The sequence below is a fragment of the Leptodactylus fuscus genome, chromosome 4 (assembly GCF_031893055.1).
Source record: "Leptodactylus fuscus isolate aLepFus1 chromosome 4, aLepFus1.hap2, whole genome shotgun sequence".
In the NCBI taxonomy this organism is placed as follows: domain Eukaryota; kingdom Metazoa; phylum Chordata; class Amphibia; order Anura; family Leptodactylidae; genus Leptodactylus; species Leptodactylus fuscus.
Genome location: NC_134268.1, coordinates 138,900,715 through 138,924,775, shown reverse-complemented (window position 1 = coordinate 138,924,775; position 24,061 = coordinate 138,900,715). Strand labels below are relative to the sequence as shown.

At 39.7% G+C, this 24,061-nt stretch overlaps 1 protein-coding gene across 2 annotated transcripts in view; it reads left to right on the top strand.

Annotated features, from left to right (window-relative positions):
- The window catches only part of TNS3 (tensin 3), a 216,818-nt gene that overhangs the window by 162,388 nt on the left and 30,369 nt on the right, over nt 1–24,061 (top strand). For both annotated transcript variants that reach the window (XM_075271073.1, XM_075271074.1), the window contains exons 18-23: nt 6,550–7,740; nt 12,235–12,401; nt 13,068–13,191; nt 13,275–13,337; nt 21,845–21,986; nt 22,822–23,420. In XM_075271073.1, the coding sequence (XP_075127174.1) occupies nt 6,550–7,740; nt 12,235–12,401; nt 13,068–13,191; nt 13,275–13,337; nt 21,845–21,986; nt 22,822–23,420 (2,286 nt within the window). The remainder of the gene's footprint in view (nt 1–6,549; nt 7,741–12,234; nt 12,402–13,067; nt 13,192–13,274; nt 13,338–21,844; nt 21,987–22,821; nt 23,421–24,061) is intronic.

Genomic DNA, 24,061 nt, shown 5'->3' with positions numbered 1-24,061 from the left:
CTATGGGGTCAACGGGTTTCTGCGTGTAACCGCTTTTTAAGTGGACTCGAAGGACGGAAGCCCAAATGCTAGTGTTTAACTTAGCATTAGCGGATGAGCTTCTGGCAATTTTGCTTATGCTAGGTTTACACTATTGTTGATATTTCCTTTGTTCGGATCTTTCAGAGGACCAGAAAAAAGGGCAAACTGACTGCTATACTGGTGGTTACACACAGAGCTCAGCAGACCACTCTGACTATAATGGCAATCTGTTACCAGAACCCATAATATCAACCCGGCCCTGCAGATAGATAAGTTAGGGTTTCCTGAATCAAACACAGTTGTTGAGATATTGTTCCAAAGAAGTTTTTAGCAGTGCTGTCATTGATCCCAAAGAGCTCATTTGCATATTGACCAAAACGACAATGTAGAAGCCAATTCACAAGGGAGAACATCATTTGATTCTGGTGACTCTGCTCAACCTATCTGCTGAAAGACTCCCTTTAAATTCAAATTCAATGCAAAAGTAGCCTAGATGAATGCTGGAGTTCTACGTGTGTGTTTTTTTTGTTTGTTTTTTTGTGTTCTAGAACAGATTCCTTTTGAAAATTTAATGTACTTTACTGTATAGAAAACTACTAGTAATGTCATAAAAAAAAAACTGCTTCTAAAAATGGATAGAAAGTAGTTGTCAATTATACAAAAGTACCTTTCTGAATTAAAAGGATTGTGCTGTCAATTTTTTAATATACCTATCAAAACCAGGTGGTGAAATATAACTTTTTCTAATTAAAAAATATATATATTTTTCAATTCAGTTTATTTTGTACATCATTATGGGGGCTGCCATCTTGCCTGAGCTTCTCTGCTCTGTTAACAGCATTTAGTGATATGCTTTACTGCATAGTCATGGCCATAGGCAACAAGACACTGGCGCTGACTCATTGAGGTCTTTTGGAAAGGGTTCTAAACATGATCTGTGCAGGAAGGGGGTAAATAAGCTGTGACATAATGTTATCAGTAGTAGGTGCAATGATGGTGTTCTAAAGAGGTATGAGTTTCTTTTGTAATGCCTATAGAGATATTTATTTTCTATTGTTTTGATATCTGTCTTGTCTGTAATCTAAATGAGGAGACTGCTGCAAAGAAAACCCCTACAGAATGGGCAAATCACAGTCTAATACTAGGTTTAGTGGTCAGTGTGAAAATTGCAGGATATTGGTAGTTAAAAAAAATTTGACCTTGACCACACACCCATACTTGGGGCCAACCTCCAGATACAGTGCTGCTGGTGACCTGCAGGGAGCAGGTGGTACAAGAAGTGAGTTATCGCCCTGTGTGCGGGTTAGGCTGAATTCACCCGTACTTTTTTGGTCAAGATTTTGAGGCTGAATTCGCCTCAAAATCCTGACCAAAAAGACGGCTCCCATTGAAATCAATGGGAGCCTTTTGTTCCGGCTCCCGGAAAAAAGAAGCGGCATGCTCATTCTTCAGGCGGATTCGCTTCACAAATCCGCCTGAAGACACACCCTCCTCCCGACTAGGCCCATTCATTGGGTCTAATCCGGATTGGAGTGCGCGAATGGATGCCGGTGCACTGCATCGGCATCAAGTTGCAGCTACCCCTTTTTTGAACTCAGCCTCAGGGTAAGTTCACACGGAGTGTTTTGGACTGTGACCTCACATTCTGGTCCAAAATACGGGTAGCCACGACTGAATGCCGATGCACTGCACCGGCATCCAGTCGCACACTCCGCTCCGGATTAGGTCCAACGAATGGGCCTAGTCAGGAGGAGGGAGTATCTTGAGGCTGAATCGCGAGGCGAAATGGCCTGAAAAATGAGCATCTCACTTCTTTTTTTCGGGAGCCCGAACAAGCCAGCTCCCGAAAAAAAGAGCTGACTGGCTCCCATTGATTTCAATGGGAGCCATATTTTTGGGGTATATATGAGAATTGGGGTAGTTTATCATCAAAGATAGCAGTTTCCTGGACTTGACAGAGGAGTTAGTGGTGCTAAGTGCCAAATAAATAGCACATCAGGTGATGGCAATCCGAAAGAAATGGCTTTATTCGGCTTATTACAGGAAAAAAAACAACTAAACAGCCTAAGGGTAAGTTCAGACAGAGTATGTTGGTCAGGATTTTGAGGCGGTATCCACCTCAAAATCCTGACCAAAACCACACACTGATTCTTAAAAACATGTGTAGCATAAAAATGTGATAAAAAAAATTAGGTAATGTTCTGGTGACACGTTCCCTTCAAAATATAGCTATTTTTACTTTTGTTAGTGAATGCTTGACATTTTAAACATCCTTGTCCATTTGTTACCACTATAGCATTATAGTCATATTACTGGTGTGTCTCATACACAGAACCATTAGGCTGCATATAAGCTTCTAATTGTGCTTGGACTACAATATATAGTACGGATTTCATGCGCTATGAGACTCTGCATGTCACCATTTTTACTTCTCCATGAAGTCTATGAAATGAAATCTTTTTACTTTTGTGTGAAAATGTGTGCTATTTAGGGCTTCATTACAGTAATATTGTCTCCCAATGGGAGTAGCGTTATTTATTTGGGGGGGGGGATGCGCTGTTACCTAAGGAGGGGAGACTATTATCTGTACGGGGTACTATTAGGACACTTACTGTAATAGTGTCTCCCATAGGTTCTGAATACGGATATAATGGAAACAAAGTAGTCAGATTTAATAAGTGCAGGAGAACAGCTTAAAGAGGTTGTCTGGGAAAAAAACTAATATATTTAGAGTAGTTCGGGGAGGTGACGGGGAAAAAAACTATTTAAAAAAAAATTAAAAAAAATCATGCTCTCCTGTTCCTGGTACTCCGTTGTCCTCCCAGCTCAATCTGGTCTCCTTAATAAGATATATTAGAAAGTTTATTTTTACCTGTACTATTCATTTATGACTGAAGGTATGTGTTAAATAGTTGGCAATAATCCGCAAGCAGATGATAGGCAGTGAAGATTTGATGGGTAATTTTTTATGCTTTGTGTAGATGTTATGAAGACCTCCATGTACATCTTACACTCTGCAATTTACCGCTAGTGATGGACTTTGACTTAATTTGGTTTGAACTTAATGGCAACTCCATTCCTGGGATCAAAGCACCTTACTAATACTCACCAGCAGGATTGCATTATTTACCAGACTTTTAACTCCGAGAATCATGGACACACATTTCTCATTGTTGAAAAGTCTGATATCACATGGTTACCAGGTTACCTCCCAAGCTTTAATAATGAATATGTAGTATGTACAGTGTCATGAATTGATGTGAACAGTAGCTTAAACTTCTGTGAGAATCAGTTCATATTTGCTGCCTGGGTGTTCAATTAAATTTTGTCATTTTTTGGACCATATGAGAGGAACTACTAGTGAACTGGCCATGAATTTTTGAAATTGGAAGCTTTTGTTTTTTAGCCACCATACACCTTAGATAGCTGTTTTCTAAGTGCTTGTCGGCCGACAGTTGTTCCTGTTAATTCCTGTATACAAAGGACTGGGCATATTGAAATCTCTTCCCCCAGCATTTGCTCTTGAATGAGAGGTGGGACACCCCCCAAACAAATTTGCCAGTTTTGCCAAAATCATGCGAATTGGCCATTTTGCATTTCGTGAATGGACACCATTGTTGCATTCACAAACTGCTTTGTGTCTGTACTATTGACAGTATGTTTATAGTACACCACATAGACATTTACTTCACAAAGAAGCAGCCGAGCAGCTGTTTGCAAGTTCATGGATTTCAGCATCTGCTCAAGGCAATGGTTGAAAATGTTTAATTAAAATCCACTTGATTGTAAATGCAGGCAAAGTGGTTAGCTTCTTCCTGCTGTCTACTGAAGTTATCTTTAAAGTGAAAAGCTTATAGGCAATCTTCAGATGTCTTATTTGTAAGCTGCGTTCAGTGTGCCCATAGCATTCTTGTGCCTGACATCACGTAGTAGGTAAGTGAAGATTTTTGTATTTCTTTATGACAGATGAAATGTAGGCAGAGATGAGATACAGGGCAGAGAGTTGTGAATAGAATTGTCTGTGTCTTGGAAAAGACTGACCCAGGCTACATTTCCTAATTATCCAGTTATATTGTTGAGGTTCTTGGTTTTCCTGAGGAACAAAGTATGTCACAGACAAATCAAAGAGGAATTAACTAAATAAAAGCTATGTACACTTTGCATTATACCTAATATTAGCTAAACATTTGCCTAATAGATTCTTTTTATTACTGAAAATTCTCAGCTGTTTGTACTCTCCAACATATTTTTTTTCTCCTGTCTGCCATGTCCCATTCATAGAGTAATACATCAGGCAAACTATCTTTCTTTATCCATTATATCTGTTCTCCTAAGGGCTCTTAAGGCCAGGGCCCCACGTGTCATAAATGAGGTGGAAAAAACCATTGCGTTGTACAGGACCTGAAAAATGGGTGGGATTCTAGGAATCCCATCCACACATTGCAGAAAAATATGTGCAGCGGAAATGCTGCGATTTCCAAAACCGTTGCGATTTTTGAAATCACAACATATCAATTGGAACTACGGAAACACTGGTAGTTTCCTTTAAGTATAAATGAAGCAGAAAGTCCACAGAGGAAGACTCTGTGGATTTTCTGTATGAAAAAAAAGCGTTGTGGGAAAAAACACATTGTGTTTAGACCATGGATTTTTCTGCACCACTTTTTTGCTGCGACATGCTACATTGGGCCTTAGTCTTACAATTCAGCTTCGATGACTGTTTATGATTCCATAGGAGAACAGAGATAAGGACTAGAGAGCAAATTATCTTCCTAAGAACAAAATGATTGGGCAATTGAAGTCCAACTTCCGATGCTTATCTTGGGCAAGTGAGCAGGCCACAGCCAGTCCATTGTGTACCTGCTGAAATGGGCTGCTTAAAGTGGCACTCTCACAAATTTTCATTCTTTGGTACATGTTATAAATTGTAGTGGTAATCTATTTACTTGTGTACTTGTACTTGCTGAACTTGTGTGTTATCCACTTCACCTTGGGTCCTCAGTTGTGTCAGGTGACGAGCAAGCAGACTGCAACTGACACATCATTTTATGTTTGAACAAGACATTATTTTCTCAGCTCATTATTTTGAGAGCCTCAACTTGAGTGCATGGATTGAATAGAGGAGCTGAACACATAAGAAAATTGGGAACTTTATATTGTGTACAAGTTATTAAAATATATATATATATTTATTATATATTTATTATATATATATATATTTATATATATATATTTATATATATATATATTTATATATATATATATTTATATATATATATATTTATATATATATATATATATATATATATATATATATATATAAAAAAAAAAAATTATATATATATAATGGGTGAACCCATCAGGTTTTTGTTAATGATACCTGAAATCTACACCAGCTATGGGCTATAGCAGATCCCTGTGAAGGTCCAGTACAAACTGTAGAATGAAAACAGTTACGTTTTTAATAAAAGCATATTGAGAAGATGTGTTGTTAAAATTTAGAAGATTAAGGGGCCACACGGTGGCTCAGTGGTTAGCACTGCAGCCTTGCAGCGCTGGAGTCCTGGTGTTCAAATCCCACCAAGGACAAAAAACCATCTGCAAGGAGTTTCTATGTTCTCCCCGTGTTTGCATGGATTTCCATCCCATATTCCAAAGACATACTGATAGGGAAAAATGTACATTGTGAGCTCTGTGTGGGCTTACAATCTACATTAAAAAAAAAAAAAAAAATTTTAGAAGATTGGTGTGCACTCTGTTCTATGACTATATAGATTGTGCCGTATCAGGTTTTCTACTGCTAATAATCGCATTATGGCTGCAGCGCATTTTATATTTCTCCCTGAGACGGGGGACATGTACAATAATGGGTAGCCTGTCCCTCCACCTCAGTACTACTGGTTTGTTAACATATAATTCTGCCAGGAATATCTGTACAATAGTAAACACATATCTGAGAAAAGACCAGGTATAATATAGGAGATCCAGGTACACTGTACTGCAAATACATGCAGGCATGACACAGTCAAAAAAAATAAAAATAAATCTGGCACAGGAAAAGTGCAGACTATGAGCAGTCTGGAAAGCTGCTTGCTGTCTGTGACTAAGATACCATCTGCAATAACACAAGCAGGCAGAAGTCGATAAAAGTACATTGTGAGATGTGAGCTGTGCAGAATGTCCAGTTCTGTGCACGGAGAAAGCAATTTGCAGTCATGTGGAGGCTGTGAGGAGAATTAGCCCTTTCCTTCTCTATTCACTTTGTGAAGAGAGTAATCCTCCCTCTTCCTACTCACTGTAAAGACATGTTCCTATTAAAAAAAAAAAAAAAATACTAGTAAAAGAGGGTGAACTGCAAATGAGCGAGATGAAGGGAGAGTGGCAGGACATTTTTCAGACAGAAGCAGCTAAATTTTTAATAAAATTTTTGTTCTAGAGTCACTTGCTCTATTAAATCAGACAAGCTTAGTGTCTATTTAGGATGCAGAATTTGAGCATTGTTTTATGTATTTTATTTCTATTTTACAGTCCCCCACACCCAGGGACCTCTTGATGGAAGTTTGTACGCTAAAGTGAGAAAGAAAAGTCTTTCCGATGGATCGGTTACAGTTGTTGAACCAGAAGTTCCCCTGACAAGCAGTCCTGATCATAGTGACCACACCTTATCTGTTAGTAGTGATTCTGGTCACTCTACAGCTTCTGTTAGAACTGAAAGAACAGAAGAAAAGTTTGGATCTAGAAGCAAACGAGGTCTAAGTCCAAAAGAAAAAGCAGAACTGGATCAACTTCTAAGTGGGTTTGGGGTAAATAACCCAACAAGCTCACTGAAGGATATGACAGATGCTCAAAACAAGTATAGTGGGACGCGCCATATAGTACCTGCTCAAATTCATGTAAATGGGAACCCAAAACTCAAAGAAAGGGAAACTGATATTTTAGATGACGAAATGCCAAATCATGATTTACACAGTGTGGACAGCATAGGTACCTTATCGTCATCAGAAGGCCAACACTCAAACAACTTTGGCAACTTTAGCTGCCATAAGAGCAGTCAGAATTCATTGTTGTCTGATGGATTTTGCAGTAACACTGGAGATGAACATAGCCATAATGTAGTCCCTGACTTGGGTATCAGCATCGACCATATGTATGAAAGGTCATACACCATTCATGAACCAAAGCAAGTTCAACAGCCAACAGCACAACCACCCCCCTATGTACAAAGCAGTTACTCTACTCAAACTTGGGTACGCCAGCAACAAATGGTCAGTTCACAGCAGTACAGTTATAGCTCTGATAATGAAAGTCGCTTTGGTATGCATACATTACTGGACTCCTCTTTATCCAACACTCCTGAAATATCTAAAGTCTCTTCAGTATCTAATAGAGACTTCAAACTGGATGCAGTGCAAAGAAGTATGTCAACTCCTGCACAGGACATAGCTCCTGAGGTTAACAGGCAGTCGTTCTCAACAGAACCATCTCCAAATGGAACTGAAGTAAAAATTGAAGACATGCCATCTTCTCCAACATTGGATATTGACCAGTCAATTGAGCAGCTTAATAAATTAATATTGGAGTTAGATCCAACTTTTGAACCAATTCCAACTCGGATAAACTCTAGTACAACAAATGCTAGCTTACTGGTTGCTGATGTGAACAGCAGTGGACTCCATACCCCTTTAGATGCTGAGAAAAGACGAAAGCTATATCAAGAAGGTAAGAACTTTAAAGTACTGTTGTGTTTTTAAAGAGCATCTACCACCTTCCCCAAGGATATTCAGTTGTCACCACCATGTTACAGAGCACATTACAGCTTTCCTCCAAAACCTCCAAAAAGTCATAAGGAAGTTTTACATAGAATCTTATTATAAATTGGAAATACAGTGTATAACATAACATGTTACCTTACGTTACTAGAGACCATATTCATTAATGTGCTAGGTTTCTTAGGTTTACCCCAACATACTCCTCATTTTCTTGCCAAAAAAGGGGGAAAGAAATGAGAAAAAATGAAAAATACCCTGATGTCACACCCACAAGACCTTCTTGAGCTAACCTCCCAAATTTACACAATTTTTTAAAAAAAAAAAAAAAAAAAAAAAAATAGTATACAGAATACAGGTTGTCTAATGGAGTCTGCAAGCATGCATTCCCCCCTCCCCCCCCCCCCCAAAAAAAAAAAGAACTATAACCCATATCTTCGGTCTATCACACAGAACTAGATATCCCATCCGCATTCTGAACAGAACCAGCTGTAGACTAGTTGTAGGACTGTACATAGGTCACTCCAATCCACACACACTACCTAAGGGGACCCCAACTCTTTCTTTGTTCCCTTATGACCTGCTCACTTTCTATATGGCCCCAACATCCAGCATGACTTTCTACTCTTTCCTAGTTGGCTCCCCTCTCTTTCCTGGTCCACAGCATGGTATGCCTTGGCATTGTATTCCTTAGTATGATTCCTCTCTCATTCCTAGTCACCAGCACAATATTCATTTAAATCTTGGTCTCCACCATGGCTAACCCTCTTATTCTTAGTTCCTTACATAACTCACCTCTTGTTCCTAGACCCTAACATGATATACCTTTGAAATCATGTTCCTCAGAAGATTCCCTTTGTCTTTTCTAGTCTCTAGGACGATATCTCTTTTAATCTTAATCCTCAGCATGGTTCCCTCTCTCATTCCTGGTTTCTAACATGGATTCTTTCTTTTCACTGCTCACCTTGACAATACTTTCTGACATTTCATAAGCCGGTATCCAAATTTAGAACCCACCTGGAAACACCACAAGAGTGCCAATTTGTTTTGGGGTATACATAAAATCCTATTGTGGCACTGTTCTCGAGATTGCCCTAGCAGTTTGCATTGACTATGACATGGACTCCAGTGTGATGCTGGTGACTTTTTCATTATTATTTTTTTTTACCTCGTCAGCCCTTGGGAGTCGTCCTGCTAGTTGCAGTCCAGTGATGCAGTATAGTACTGTGCTGTGTTCATATTGGTTTCACAGTGCATGTAAGTCCAATGAGTGGTCTTCTTAAAGGAGGCATGTTCCATAGAGTCTAATGGAAAACAAATGATGACGGGGAAAAAAGGGACTTCCCAAAGAAGTTGTCTTCTGGAGAGGTTTTACTGTAGTCTCCAAGGCCTCCAATTTCACCACAAAGGCTTTGGCTCCACAGGTTCCATAGTTTCTCAAATTTTGTCAGCTTTCTTTTCTTACAGTATCTCAATTTTTCAAGCATAATAATTCTTATTTAGTGTAGGACGGTTTCATATGTTTCTAGTTAAAACCTTTTACAGTAGAGTAGTTCACCCTGTAGATAAAGAGCACCCAACAGATTTTTTTTTTTCTCTCCAGAACAGACTAAGATTTGGCCACAACATATGCATATTACGTTGCTTACATCTTGTCCACCCTGGGTCAGAATTCGTATCTAAGAAATGCAAATTGTGTATTGTGGAAACAAAAAAGTGTGAAATCCTGTGAGCCAAACTGAATAATAATTTAGATAATAGGATGAAATACCAACCAGAGTGGTTTGCTATCCCTCAACAGTCAAACTTGTGTATTTTAGATGTGATTTTAAAGAGGACCTTTCACCATTTTGCCCACAGGCAGTGTTATATACTGCCGGAAAGCTGACCGTGCGCTGAGTTCAGCGCACTGTCGGCTTTCCCGATGTGGGCCCAGTACCGTAGCTCTTCTATGGTCAGAAGGGCATTTCTGACAGTTAGCCAGAGACGTCCTTCTCCACAGCACAGCCAATCGCGCTGTGCTGTGAGAGCCGGGTGGAACGCCCCTTCCATCTGCTTGCAGTACTCGTCCATAGACAAGCATTATCAGGGAGGGAGGGGGCGTTCCTCCCGGCTCTCACAGTACAGCGCGATTGGCTGTGCTGTGGAGAAGGACGTCTCTGGCTAACTGTCAGAAATGCCCTTCTGACCATAGAAGAGCTACGGTACCGGGACCGTAAGCTCTTCACACCGGGCCCACATCGGGAAAGCCGACAGTGTGCTGAACTCAGCGCACTGTCAGCTTTCCAGCAGTGTATAGAAATGTGTGTGGGCAAAATGGTGAAAGGTCCTCTTTAAAGGTGGGGATTGGTCAATATGAATTCCATAACAACCACGTCAAGCTGCAGTACTCTATGTAATGGACAGGGTCTTCTGCTTCTGGCTCCATGTGCTGTATACCCTCTGATACTGCTGAGGCTGGCCAGTACAGCTGATCAGTAGCAAGCAGTCTAAAGCTGGAGCGCTGAAAGAAAGCACAGTGTGCATATGTCTCTAATAGGAAAAAGTATGTTTTTGTACCATGTTAGCCAGTGGGTATGAAATATAAAAAACTAAAAACTTGAGTCTTCAGTAGTTGATACTAGAGATGAGCGAACACTATTCGAAACAGCCGTTTTGAATAGCACGCTCCCATAGAAATGAATGGTAGCGGCCGGCACGCAGACTTTGCCGACAGCCGGTTGCTTAACCCCCCCACGTGCCGGCTACGTCCATTCATTTCTATGGGAGCGTGCTATTCGAAACGGTTGTTTTAAATAATGTTCGCTCATCTCTAGTTGATGCCTTTTTTAAGGGCTAACTAATAATGATGACAGATTACAAGCTTTCGAGGCGCTCTGCCTCTTCTTCAGGTATAGTATTAGTAAGCTTGTAATCTGTCATCATTATTAGTTAGCCATTAAAAAAAGGTATCAACTATTGAAGACTCAAGTTTTTTGTTTTTTATATGGCTGCAATGTGAGAATAGTGCTAGCACTGCCTCCTTTGCTGTTTGGAATGGAGATTGAAAGGCTACGTAGCATGAACTTGTACACACCATTGTGAAGGGCGAGTGATGGATCTGCTCATGAATATGGCTAAACCCCTAATAGTTGACCGGTGTATTCTTTCAGTGCTGCTAGTAGCAACATGGCACAAACTTTTGTGGTCCATTTTGGCTTCTAGTAATACTGGCCTTATGTAGGGCAGTGTATTAGGTTCCAGAATTCTGGGGTAAAAAAAAATAAATTTCTTTTTGAGCCAAACATTTTGGATTTTTATACCACTCACTCCACTTTTGGAAAGTGGGTGCAGTTAGTTACATAACTTTTTCTTATTTTCTTCTCTCATTATATGCTTTAAGAGAGTACTTAGATGATACAAGCCCCTGGGAATATTCTCAGTTTCTAAAATATTTGCTATTTTTGATTTGATGGATAAAATATTGTTGTGAAATGGTTAATTAAACAAAAGTACTTTTATTTTATTTTTTTCTCTGAAACCTCCTGACTTATGGCACATGTGAACACTCCGGTCTTGGCTTTTCCTACCCAGATGGTTCTACTTCTCAGTGTTCCACTTGTCTGTAGATATGTAATAAATGATTGATTTCTTTTGTACTGACCTTTGTAGGCAGATGCAGAATTACTTTTTGTAAGATTTACTATTCTATTGATTTTCATTCTATAGATGTATATTCAAGATCAATTCACATAGTGAGCTCGCTGGAATGTTCTTGAGAAACTCTTTTCTTGTCTGTTAAAAGCATTGACTTTCTAATTGAAAAGCACTGTTCATTTTCCTTAATGGAACATTTTTGTTGTCTCAAGAGTATCCTTATAGAGCTGCAGCCCTGGTTTAAAAGTGAGAGGGGGCAGGGAACACACTCTGTAAATCTGAGTTCTAGTAGTTTAGGCCTTACATCCTACATGGAACTACTGGTCTGTTAGTCAAATTATTGACTTCACCAAACACAAAGCCTTTCCAAAAATATAATGTTCTATGTTAGCTATGGGAGACTGTTGTGCTGATCTGGGATGCGTAAAAAGCAGAAGGACTGTATTGGACTCGCATAGGCCCAGCAGCAGCCATGACCACACAAAGCCTTCACCTTTGGCATAACCTGAATAAGTATTAGTAAAACAGTCTGTGGGAAAGCCTTGTGACCTGCCACAGTTCAATGAACGTTTATTGTAAAATGTACCAGGATTGTATGGCTCTTGCTTGGAGACACTTTCTCTATTATATAACTGTGTTTACAGGCAGGAGTGAGAATGTAGTTTAGATCTGTTTAGAGACAGTAGTATTATGGTCTTGGCACTAATAGGAAAGTAGATTTTGAGCGTAGAGGTCACAGATTGTACGGTACTATGTGTAAAAACTCACATCCATTACAAATAACTATGATGTTTGCTTTTTTTTTTCTCAGGGTCACAGAATGACAGCTCATTAACCAGAGCTAGAAAGCTCAGTTTTGGTCAGTATGACAATGATGCCTCAGATCCACAGTGTAACCGATATGAGTGGAAGAGGTCTCCAGAGCAAGATTCAACACCCAGGTCATTTGTTGCAATGGGGCAGTCACAGTCCAAAGAGGTATTGCTTTCACTTTTTAAGATGACAACCAGTGAAAAGGTTTTGTTTAATTGGATGGTTTGATCACATGGTCGTGGTATCCTGGGAAAATATGTACAAGATAGTGAGGTAACCCAAGGAAAGTTAAACTAGCATTGGGAATTAACCACTGGTATGACTGTCATTGCAACTTTAGGGCAAATCTTAGTTGCGATGCGATTTACCTTTTGCTCCCAATCACTTTTAGGAAATAACAAGTCAAAAATCCCCCCCCCCCCCCCTCCCCATTGTGTACACATGTATACAAAGCCATAGAGATGCACAAACACCCACAGCTTCAAATACATACAGCACACTTATATACAGACACAACTCACATACGTAAAACATTATACTCTACCTGTATTTCCCTTAGGTTCTCTTTTTTCCTACCACACTGCAAACATAATGAGAAGTTATAGGTCATAAGACTTTGAAACTGACCTCAGTGTGCATATGTATGTTTGATACAGTAAAATGTGACATACATGCAGCCATTTTTGTTTTGTGAATAGGCCCTCCCATTCATAATAATGATTGGTGTCCCAGTGTACTGACACTCGTTTGGTAACTCCTGACTGTTAAAGCGTGTATGAGCCTGATGCCATATTTTCGCTAATATAAATGTATGTTGGGTTTATTTTATAGGAAACCTTTTCCAGCTACCAGGGAGATGTTGATGAAGTAGATAGCATTCTTAATTGTTCAAAAACCAGCAATGAAGTTGTCCCACCGACACCAGCATTCCCTATTTCACCAGAAACTCCTTACGGTGAGTAAAAGTTTCCTAAGTACCTGCATCTTACACTATCATGGAGACTATGACAGTAAAGTTAAGGTAATTTTATCTTTCAGTGCGCACACCTCCGAACTATACTCAGATGATGGAGCCAGGGCATCAATTCTACAGCCCTTCAGGTATGTATGCAGCAGGACACTTACATAGGAGTGAGGGAGAGGAAGCAGCTTCATGAGTATATATTTTAGCATCGACTTATGTTCAGTGGGGTAAACATGTGGCAGCAGTCATGGCACTTTAGTCACACAAAGTGTGCTTTATAGCTGCATCACACATGGAAGTTCAAGTATCCACCATTCAGGCAGAAGGAGGGGCAATACCTTGATTGTTCTAAGTTTAAGGGGATGTGACCTGGTAAGACTTGTGTGTGATTATAACCAGAGAAAAATTCTATTCAAACCTGCTCAGTAGATCTATTTATAGTGATCCTCTAACTTCAGTATACGGTAATGAGTTTCCCTGTATAACAACAATTCTACTCTCCGCAAGCCAACATAAGAAAACTAAAACAATATCAAACTAAAAAAGTATAATACAGAATTTAAGTGTGGCTGCTGACCAGCACAATTCCATGTGTGCTTATCTACCAGCTAGCCTTGGTCTCGGATAGTATCATATAAAAGGTTTGCAGCAAAGTACATTTTACATAGAGAAGTGCAGTGTCTTAAGTTTTAATATTTACAAAACAGACTGCATTGTGATGGTTATGTGTAAGCATGTTTCTATAAGAAGCCCCCAGGAATGAGGCAATGAAGGGACATATAGTAAGTGCAATAAAAGCAATTGTGTAAGTCTCCATTCATTGTTTTATTTTTGCTGCCAGTGCTATTCCAGTGCATGCATCAGTTTGTATACAACTTTTCCTTCCATAACACATTTCAGTAGATCAGTTCTCCACTGGGCAGTGGTGCAATGGTGATGCTGTGTTGCCTTTCCTATGTGCTATACATTTAGTTTATCCTACATTATATTTATGACTTACTAAAGTCACTCCCTTTCCCCCACACATCCTTTTTGGTGCTTTGCTTCCCTGTAGTTGACAAAAGAACAATCTGTAGAGGAAATGTATTGTCAGACACCAGCAAGTGTTTTCCTGGACTTTAACTATTTCAATAGTAATGGCACCTTGAGTCGTAGGGTTTTAGCACAGATTCCTGGATTTATTTTGACTAAAATATGTACTGCTGTAGATTTGACATTATACATGGCATTAGTCCGAAACAAAAAACCTAGGGGCAGATTTATCATGTCTTGAGAGCTAGAAAACTGTAGTGAAAAAAAAAACGTTATTTCAACTCAAATCTGTCAGATATCTATGGCATATTCAGTGGATATAGCCATAAATGACGAGGTAGGAATACCACTTATAACCTTTTGGGACCTTTGATGTGTACTGCTTACACCATTTTGAAGTTATAACTCTATTATGGGTATTGTCATATACTGTGAAACCTCTGCAAAACCCCTCCTGTACAAGAAGATTACCCCCTTAACCACACCAGATTTTCTGTGATGGATTTTCAGTTTCATAATATGTTAAAGGGAGTCTACTACCTCCTCCCAAGTATATTCATGCTACAGAGCTCATTATAGTGATAAGCAACGTATCTTTGTTATGTATGGCACTTCTGTACATTTTGTGAAAAACTACTTTAAAATGAATATGCAAATTAAGCAGTTGGTGCACAGGGGCGGGCCTTCAGCTCCCAGGGAACATCTCTTGTCATTCAAGTGGAATGGGTGACGTCATAGCAGTGGGAGCATCAGCTCTCACTATGCAGGGCGGCGAAGGCAGGAGAGGGTAAGACCAGTGATCTCAAGTTGTTTTTCTCCAAATCTACAAAAGTTGCATACACAACAAAGGTATGTTTCCTATCACTGTGATGTGCTCTTTAACATAGTGGAAATAGTTGAAGTTTCTTGGGGAAAGAAGTAGATTCCCTTTAAGAATAGTGGCCATCTTTTTTTTTTTGAGATGACCACCTCCCTAGAAGACCACTTTTTCATTCAATAGATGGTCATCCCAAGGAGGTTTCACTGTACTCATAATAAAAGTAATCTTCTGTTTTAACAGTAAAATTATATGGGATCTGAAAGCATTAGGTTATAGGATATACGCAATATAAAGGGTAGAATGCATATATTGTATACAATTCTTTGACTATTTGAATATAGCTACTTTTTACATTAAATATTGATGGTATAATGTTGACCGAGAAATTGTCACGATAGAATATAAGTAATCAACATGCCTGTACAATATTAATGTCTTAATGATATATTTTGACGATATCTTAAATATTTACACCACATCCATATTGATGACTTTCCACTGTACTTAGCCAAACACTGTAAACTAGACATGTATACTTTTGGGTCGCATTGCTATAATCTTATGAATTTAGATGAAGGATGTGGCCTTTGCCCTCCAGCACAGTCGGCCCATTGGTAAATGTGGAATGGGAGCATGAGAAACAATGTGCTGTGTGTATGTGAGCTGGTTAGAGAGCAAGACTCTGAGATGAAGAAGAAAAAAAAAAGGTTGAGGCGGAGTCCTGCTATACTGAGTGCAGGGGAAATCTCTGGCTGGCAGTGACAGCATACAGCAGCTCCAGACAATTGCTGAATTCTTTTCCGGCTGCTTGGAGTAAACTCCTCTGCTAGGTTTAACAGTGACTTTGTTAGAGAAGCTGCACTGCCCTCACCCTCTTACGAGCCGATTACATGAATATCCTTTGCTAGAATGTTTGTTTCCAAATGGTCAGAGGGAGGAGGAAATCTAAGAAACTTAACTATGAAGTGGGACAGATCATCAGCAGGAGCCGTCTCTGCCTGAACAGCCGCTTGGTGAGCTTTTTTAATTCCGCTGACTTCTATTGTTGAGGCAAAGTAACGGGTTTGCTGAAGTCTTTCTTGGAAGTCTGTGTTGGGTTTTTTGTTGTTGGTTTTTTAAACCCCCCCCCCCCTCCCATGTCTGGTTCATTTGGTAGGTTTGTGCCCTTGAAATGTTGTCGGGTTAGAGGGTTATTTCCTTGAAATGTTATGAAGGATATGAAATATGTTTGTTGTGAATGTATGTATAGCATGTAGAAATCAAATATTTCATCATCATTTGATATTTCATTTGGTGGCCTAAGCTGTTACATTTATGCACTACAGGCTATAGATTATGTGGCAGAATTGTCTGTATGTGATAAAAAATTACTTTGATGTTTTTTGTGTTTTTTTTTACAGTATCTCTGAATTTTATATCATGTATAGCTATCGATATTATTTGTCATTTGAGGAATACCCTTGAACTTCATTTTTTTTTCTAGCCACACAATTTTCATGCATTGTATCAAAAGCAATAAAGCTGAAGGACACTGTCCTTAACAGCTGCTACAAAGAAGCTTTATTTGTCATGAGGAGGGCCATAAGTCAAGTCATTTTGTCACCCAGGCAACTGTGGGAGATGCCGCAACAGCTGACAACATTCCTGAAAGGAGTAGGCCCTTCTCAAGCCAACAGACTTTTACATTGATCACTTCTATCAGTTACTTTGTGGAATTTATAGTGTGTTAGAGCTACAAAAAACAAAACACTGGTCTACACATGTTTTGCATGATAATGCATAAAATAATGTGTAACATTTGTTCGAAAAACTATAAAAATTTAACAAAATGTAATTTGCCTCAAGAATATTTTTAGTGCATTTTGTGTATTTTTCTGTCCAGCTTTCTGAGCATGCTCAAGAAAAAATAGACAGTAATAACAGACAGTATAATGGACAACCATCCATTACCCATAGACATTAATGGGAAAAACAAACAAACCGATGCTTAATGTCACTCATAACTCTGTTATTTAGGGCAGACACTTGCATCCCACTTTATGTCCACTAAAATAACTGAGGTGTGCCAGATTTAGTGAAAATGGACACTAACTGACAATAGATCATTGATTGAAATCGATGGGAATTTTAACAGATTTATGATGGATCTGTTAGTGTCTATTTTTGTTTTTAACACTTTGTAACGGATGCTAGCAACAGACGCTGCTAATGTTGTGAACGCTTTTTATTTATTTATATATATATATATATATATATATATATATATTTATTTATTTATTTATTTTATATAGTTCACAGTTTGCATACTTATTAGCCAAAATGATCCAGAGACACGGTCTGGCATATCATTGCTATGAAGACAATATACCTGTCATTGAAATGGGTTGTCCACTTCTGTTTTATGGATGAGAGGGGGTCCAACTCAAGGGTCTCCCACTAGTCAGCTGCATAAAAGGAGCTGTGGTGCTCATGCCAGCACAGTGATCTCTTCACAGTTTACATTGAATACTGTTTCATGTCAGCTGTGTCATAATTAGACTCGTCCCATAAAAGTGAATACAACAGGACTGTAATTACATTGCACAGCTGCTATGAAACTGTTTGCTTTAATTAGTGAAGTGGTCACTGTGCTCGCTAAAGTGCCGCAGCCCCTTTAGACAGCTGGTCAGTGGGGGCCCCACTCATTAAAAGTCAATTTTTTGTCCCTAACAAGTAGGAATAGCCTTAAGAAAGGTTATTCTTCTCCTACCTTTAGGTGCCTCCTCCGGGCCGCTGTTTGGTATATAGGGCCCCTTCACACGGCGTAAGCGCGCCGCTCATTTAGACACGTATACACGTGTCTGAGCACGGCGCTTCAAAACAGAGCCCATTGATTTCAATGGGAAGCGTGCGTATATGCTAATATACGTGCGATTCCCATTGAAATTAATGGGCTCTGTTTTTAAGCGCCGTGTCTAAATGAGCGTCGCGCTTACGCAGTGTGAATGGGCCCTAATCCGGTTTTCGACTGTATGCAAATGAGTTCTCTTGCAGCACTGGGGGCATCTCCAATGCTGCGAGAGAACTCTCCAGCACCGCCCCCATGTTCTTCAGAAATGGCCTTTCGCTGTGTCTTCTTCCGGCAGTGGCCTCAAACTTCTTGGCCTAGGGCAAGGCCGACTGCTCATGCCTGCCGGCCACAAGAAAATGGCCCCTCACAATACTGTGCAAGCGGCCATTTTCTTGTGGCTGGCGGGCATGTGCAGTTGGCTTTTCCCTAGGCCCGAGGCCTAGAAGACATTCCCTGATCAGGAGAATGTTGGACTCTAGTTCTGAATGCAGCAGTGATTGAGCAGTGCCTACACCTCTTCATTCATTGCAATGGGATCATATGAAATAGCTGTGCTATGTGTAGCTCAGTTAAAATGAATGGAATGGCGTGGATGCTCACCAACCACTGTTCCATGAACTGTCTCTTTTATCTGCTACTATTAAATCTTCAAGCTTTCACCCTTGAAATATTTCAAAAATGAAACTCCTCATTCCACCTGAAGATCTATTTGCACTGGTACAAATCTTCATATTCTCACCACTGGACAACTATAAATCTCTAATTGTAGGCCCCCCAGACAAAGTAATATATGTTGCCATCAATTACTCCAAAATGTTTTAGACTGGTTTGAGTAACTTTGACATGCTTCCATAAAACCAATCCTTGCCTTACTGCACTGGCTGCATGGAGAATAACATTTCAAACTAGCTTGATAACCTTTTAAATTTGGAAACCATACCCATACTTGCTCATCTTGTCATTGTGGCTTTACTCATTTGGATAACAAAGGATTAGGGTTGTTGAACTCATTACCCAGTATTTGCCGAACATTCCAATGAAATTGGCGGGTTTCAATGTGTATGTCTTTAGAAATGGACATGAAAAAAGTTTAAAAAAAAAAATAAAATGTGTGTATGTGTATCCTATCCTGCTAATATTATAAAGGTGAAAGTTTGTGTGTTTGGATGTTTGTTCCTCAGTCCTGAATGGATTTTGTTGAAATTTCACACACACGGACATATTGCCCAGGAAGGAACGATAGGCTATTCTAAATGTGGGTCACTCACCCCAAATCGCCACCACGACCCTCAAAAGTTCACTCCAGCTCTGCTGTAGGAGCTGGCATTACGCCAGCCCAGGTCTTTCCACGCACCTCCTATTGCTGCATGGCAGGGTGTGGGCGGGCTATGGAGCTAGCACTGCGGCACCATACGTTGCCGGAGAAGTGTGGGCGGGGCGATTGACCGGGGAGACAGTAGTCAACATGGCGGCAGCCCGCATGTTCTGGCCGCCGCTGCCATCCCAGGCCGCCTACACACTGCCGGCATGCCAGCCGGCTACACGGGACCACTTATGCCGGCAGATGTTGCGGCCTAGACAGCATGCACAAGGTGAGTCCAGTGGGGGTGGGGGGTGTCCACCACGATTGTCCCCATTAACCCTAACAGCGCCTCAGTCACAGGTGACCGAGGCGCCATGTCCTCCGCCGGTATTATACAATGCATTGCATAACAGCGGCGCTTCTATTGCACCCTATGCTATGTAACTTGCAATAGAAGTGCCGGTATTATGCAGTGCATTGCATAAAACCGGTGCTTCTATTGCACCCTATGCTACGTAGCCTGCAATTGAAGCGCCAGTACTCTGCAATGTGTGTGTTTCTAGGGCCCATCAGTGGAATTCTTTCTAGGAGCCCACCACCAGGACCCAGCATGGAAAAATACTGGGAGCTGCATGTTCTGGTAACCATCTGATCTGTAGGGTCCTAACAATCTAAGAGATCAACACTAACACTCAGGGCCCTTGCTGATCAACTGTTTGAAGGGACCGAGGTGGCATGCACCCTCATCCCTTTGCCATTTACATTGCACAGATCTTTAATTACAACCTGTGATAATATCACATGTCTGTTATAAAATAGATGGGGTGTGACGTAAATAATGAAGGAACCCCTACAATCTTGGTCTCCACACAGTATAATATGCTCCAGAGTTCCCCACACAGTACAATATGCTCCATAGTGGCCCCCACACAGTACGATGATCTTCACAATGGCCCCCACATAGTATAATATGTTCCACAGTGGCCCCAAACAGTATAAAATGCTCCCAAAAGTCTCCCTTAAGCTGCTTCAGGTGAACCACACAAAATACAATGATTATTCGTGAGGTCCGGCACTCCTATTAGTTCTAGTGCTATTATTCTACAGTGGGCTCACCTCAGATTCCAAGTATAATACTTGAAGGCCCAGGGGAGGTAATGGAAATTAACAAACTCTTATACTCTCCTTACCCCACCTCTCCTGGGCATCGTTGCTCCATCCGGCTGTCTTCAGCATCCTCTTTGGTCGTCTTCTGCCTGCGGCTGAGGTCACACGCTGACGTCTTTACGCCCAATCACAAGCTGCAGCAGTGACTTCTACGGTGCATAATCTCAGTCACAGTCAGGAAAAGTCTCGAGGAAGCTGCTGGGAGCTTTTGGAGTCTCAGCAGATGTGAGTATAAGTATTTGCTATACTTAATTACCTCCCCTGGGCCTCCAGTTTATTATATTCTGGGGTCTGAGGTGACCCCAATGTATAATAATAACAGTATTGGAAAGGGGCCTTTCCATTAATAATATGTGTAGCGATTTCTCCTATCATGGTTTTGTGGTGCCACAGCCATTTCCAGCAGGCCCTGTACTACTCCAGGAGTGCAACCTGATCATTACACTGTCTGTTAATAATACTCCACTGCCTTTAAAAAAAAAAAAAAAAAAAAAGCGGGGGGTTCGGTAGGGCCCACTAAAAGAAATTTACCCAACATACTTTGTGGTCCAGATTACCAGGATGTTAAGTACAGATGATGATCGTATCCCATTACAGTTAAGGAGTGTTAAGTTACTTAGCACCAGACATTTGGAATCTGTGGAATGTAACTGCTTAATTGGGAATGTTCTTGCTTTGAGTGGCTCCTAAGTATGTGTACGTATGTACGTGAATACTAATACAAGTCTATCATAAATCTAGCAATGGGGGAGTGAAGTAGTTGCATTTATACTAAATGGACACTAGCAAATAAACCAGGCACTGTATTAAAAAATGATAGTCAAAGTAAATGTCTATTTTTGTTTTAAGGTACTTTTTTTTTTTTTATAAAATCTACATGTGTTTTAGGAAAACGCACATGCAGTTTTTGGCCCAAATAAAGTCACGCCAGTAATTTATACCTAGGCTTAAATAAATCGGTATTTTTTAAGCTCTGACATTCGCTGCTAGAGTTGCTGCTTCCTGCCATAGTACATTGTAGGGGACTTTATGCTGCAATTGTGCTTCTATTGGACTATCTCGAGGTATATCGGTGCTCAGCAGAATGTCCGTACAGTGCACGGTAACCAGTTTTTCATATTGCGTTTCCCATTGGTAGGCTGCCTTTATTAAAGTATACAGCTTCTTTAACTTGTTCCACACTTTAGTGTGTAGTACTGTGAAATCTCTCTAAATAAATGATGGATTTTATTTCAGTTGTACCTATTTTTTTATATTGGTTCTCTACTTCAAAGCACTATCTTTCCAGAAGACCATTTTTTCATTGCAATTTTAAGAGATTGTTTCCAATAGGTTTTGTTGTTTCTATAAGAATTATATATTGAAATATAGATGTACATTGAGACTGCATTTCTAAACTGTGTCAGTTTGTGTCTGTGTCATACATTGGAAAGCAGTTGTGCTTAAAGAGAGACCCACACTCATAATTTATTAATCTTTTTGCTTGCTTTAGATATGACAAATTACAGTGAAAGCCTTAAGCAGAGAGTCCTCCCTCCTGAAAGTTCCATCGGAACAAACAACGTTTTTTTCATGACTGACCTACAGAGATCTTCAGCGCTAAGGACCGCATCTCCTGGCACCAGAGAAGAAAGGTATTTTTTGTGTATTATTATTATTATTATTATTATTATGACATACGCTGCGGCAGTGGGACAAGTGCACTTCCATTAACACCTTCCTGCTTCTGACATTTTTCAAATTTCATTTTTGACTCCCCACCTTCCAAACCCCATAATTCTATATTTTTCTGTTCACAGAGGGCTTAATGTGTGCAGGACAAATTGTATGTTATAATGGTACAATTTAATACTCCTTACGATGTAGTGAGAGAAAAAAAGTCAGAATGGGTTAGAATTGGAGAAGAACTGCATTTGTGCAACCTTTTTAGATGTTTTTTTTTTTTGTTTTGTTTTTTTTGTACCCGATGTTTACTGTGCAGCCAAAATGACATGTATACCAAATTTTATATAGGTTTTTTTTGTTTTGTTTTTTTAACCTTGGAGTCGCCATAGTCTGAAATCTGTAACTTTTTTTTCTATTTCTGTGTACAGGGATGCATAAAGTGTCTTATTTGTGGGACCAGATGTACCTATTAGTTACACTATATTGGTATTGGACCTAACGTTTGATTGCTTTTTATTCAAATTTTACTGAAAATATATATTTTTTTGGTTTTCACTATGATGTTCTCCAAAGGTATGGAAGAGGGCTAAATTTAACTTTGATGACAGGCATTGCTGTTTCTGTTGGATTAGTGAATTGCGTTTCCCTATGTACAGTATATTGCTGTTTCAGAGCCAGTTTTTTAAGTGTATTCATGGACTGTCTGACAAGTATTGAGATTGCAAAACAAATCTATTAGTAACAATGTTTTATTGGTTAAGCTTTACAATTATACAGTAAAATGTTTTTTTTCTTTATTAATAGCATTCCAGAAGTTGAAAATCTGTGGATGGAAAATGCACCAAAGCCCACACTTTCCTTCCAGTCATCATTGAAGAACAGAAATAGGTCACTAGTAAGTGACTTGAATTCTACAGAGTTTATGAACTTAGAGAGAGCAGTACTGACCCAAGACTCCTCTCCCAGGGATCAATTTCTTACAATAAATGCATCTGATCCAAGACACATTGATCTCCAAGAACATCCTGCAAACAGAAATAACCCAACGTTTTTGAACTTTGACAGTCATGCTATTGGCAGCAATAATTCTCAGTTGGATGAAAAACAAGTATCCTTCCTCTCAAGTACAAATGGTTCTCCAAAAACCATAAGAACACAATTTTCATTGGACAGTAACTCTCAAAACCAAGGCAGTCCAGTGTTACAACATGTAGTAAAAAGTCTACATTCACAACCGCCTCTACCTGAGAAAAAGAGAATTTCTGAAGGGGAACGTTCATTTGGATCAGTGTCTCCTTCTTCCAGTGGATTTTCCAGTCCACACAGTGGCAGTACGATCAGCATCCCATTTCCCAATGTGCTCCCTGATTTTTCAAAGGTTATAAGTGAATCTTCTATCCAAGGTAAGATCTTTCTTCATATCATTTAAGAATGCTCACAGAAGGCATTAACAGTTAAATATCTGTGTACAAGTATGTCTTCAACTTTTGTGCTGTATTCTACCAAGTCTATGGCCATGTGGACAGATATAAAGCTGCTAATATACTTGCTGTCATTACATTATTACTTTAATGTACATCTGGTAGCAGCCACTGACTGCATATAACATTTCTACTTTTAACTAAAATGTGTGCAACACAACAGATGCTCCTCACCCCTTCCCTTCAGCCATGTCCTTTCCTATCTATTGGTTGAACTTGATGGGCATACAAGTTCATCAAGTGTATTAACATATTAGACTCTTCATGTCGCCTTAGTAGCATTGCAATAACTTCTGCACAGATTTTGACCAGTAATCCCTAAGACATAAATATACAGAGTTGAGGATATGGGTAAATATGAATGCATTTTTATTTTCTATCCCCCTTTGCTGCATGCATTTACCTTAAAAGATATTGTCCATGATTATAAAAGTTGTATGCTGTTGGGCAGCCCTATGAAATAGGGGAAAGCTGAAAAGAAGAGGAGTAAAAGAACTCTTGGACATGGGAGTGGGAGGTGATTACCAACAATGAAGATGGCATTTAGGCTGATCTTACATGGC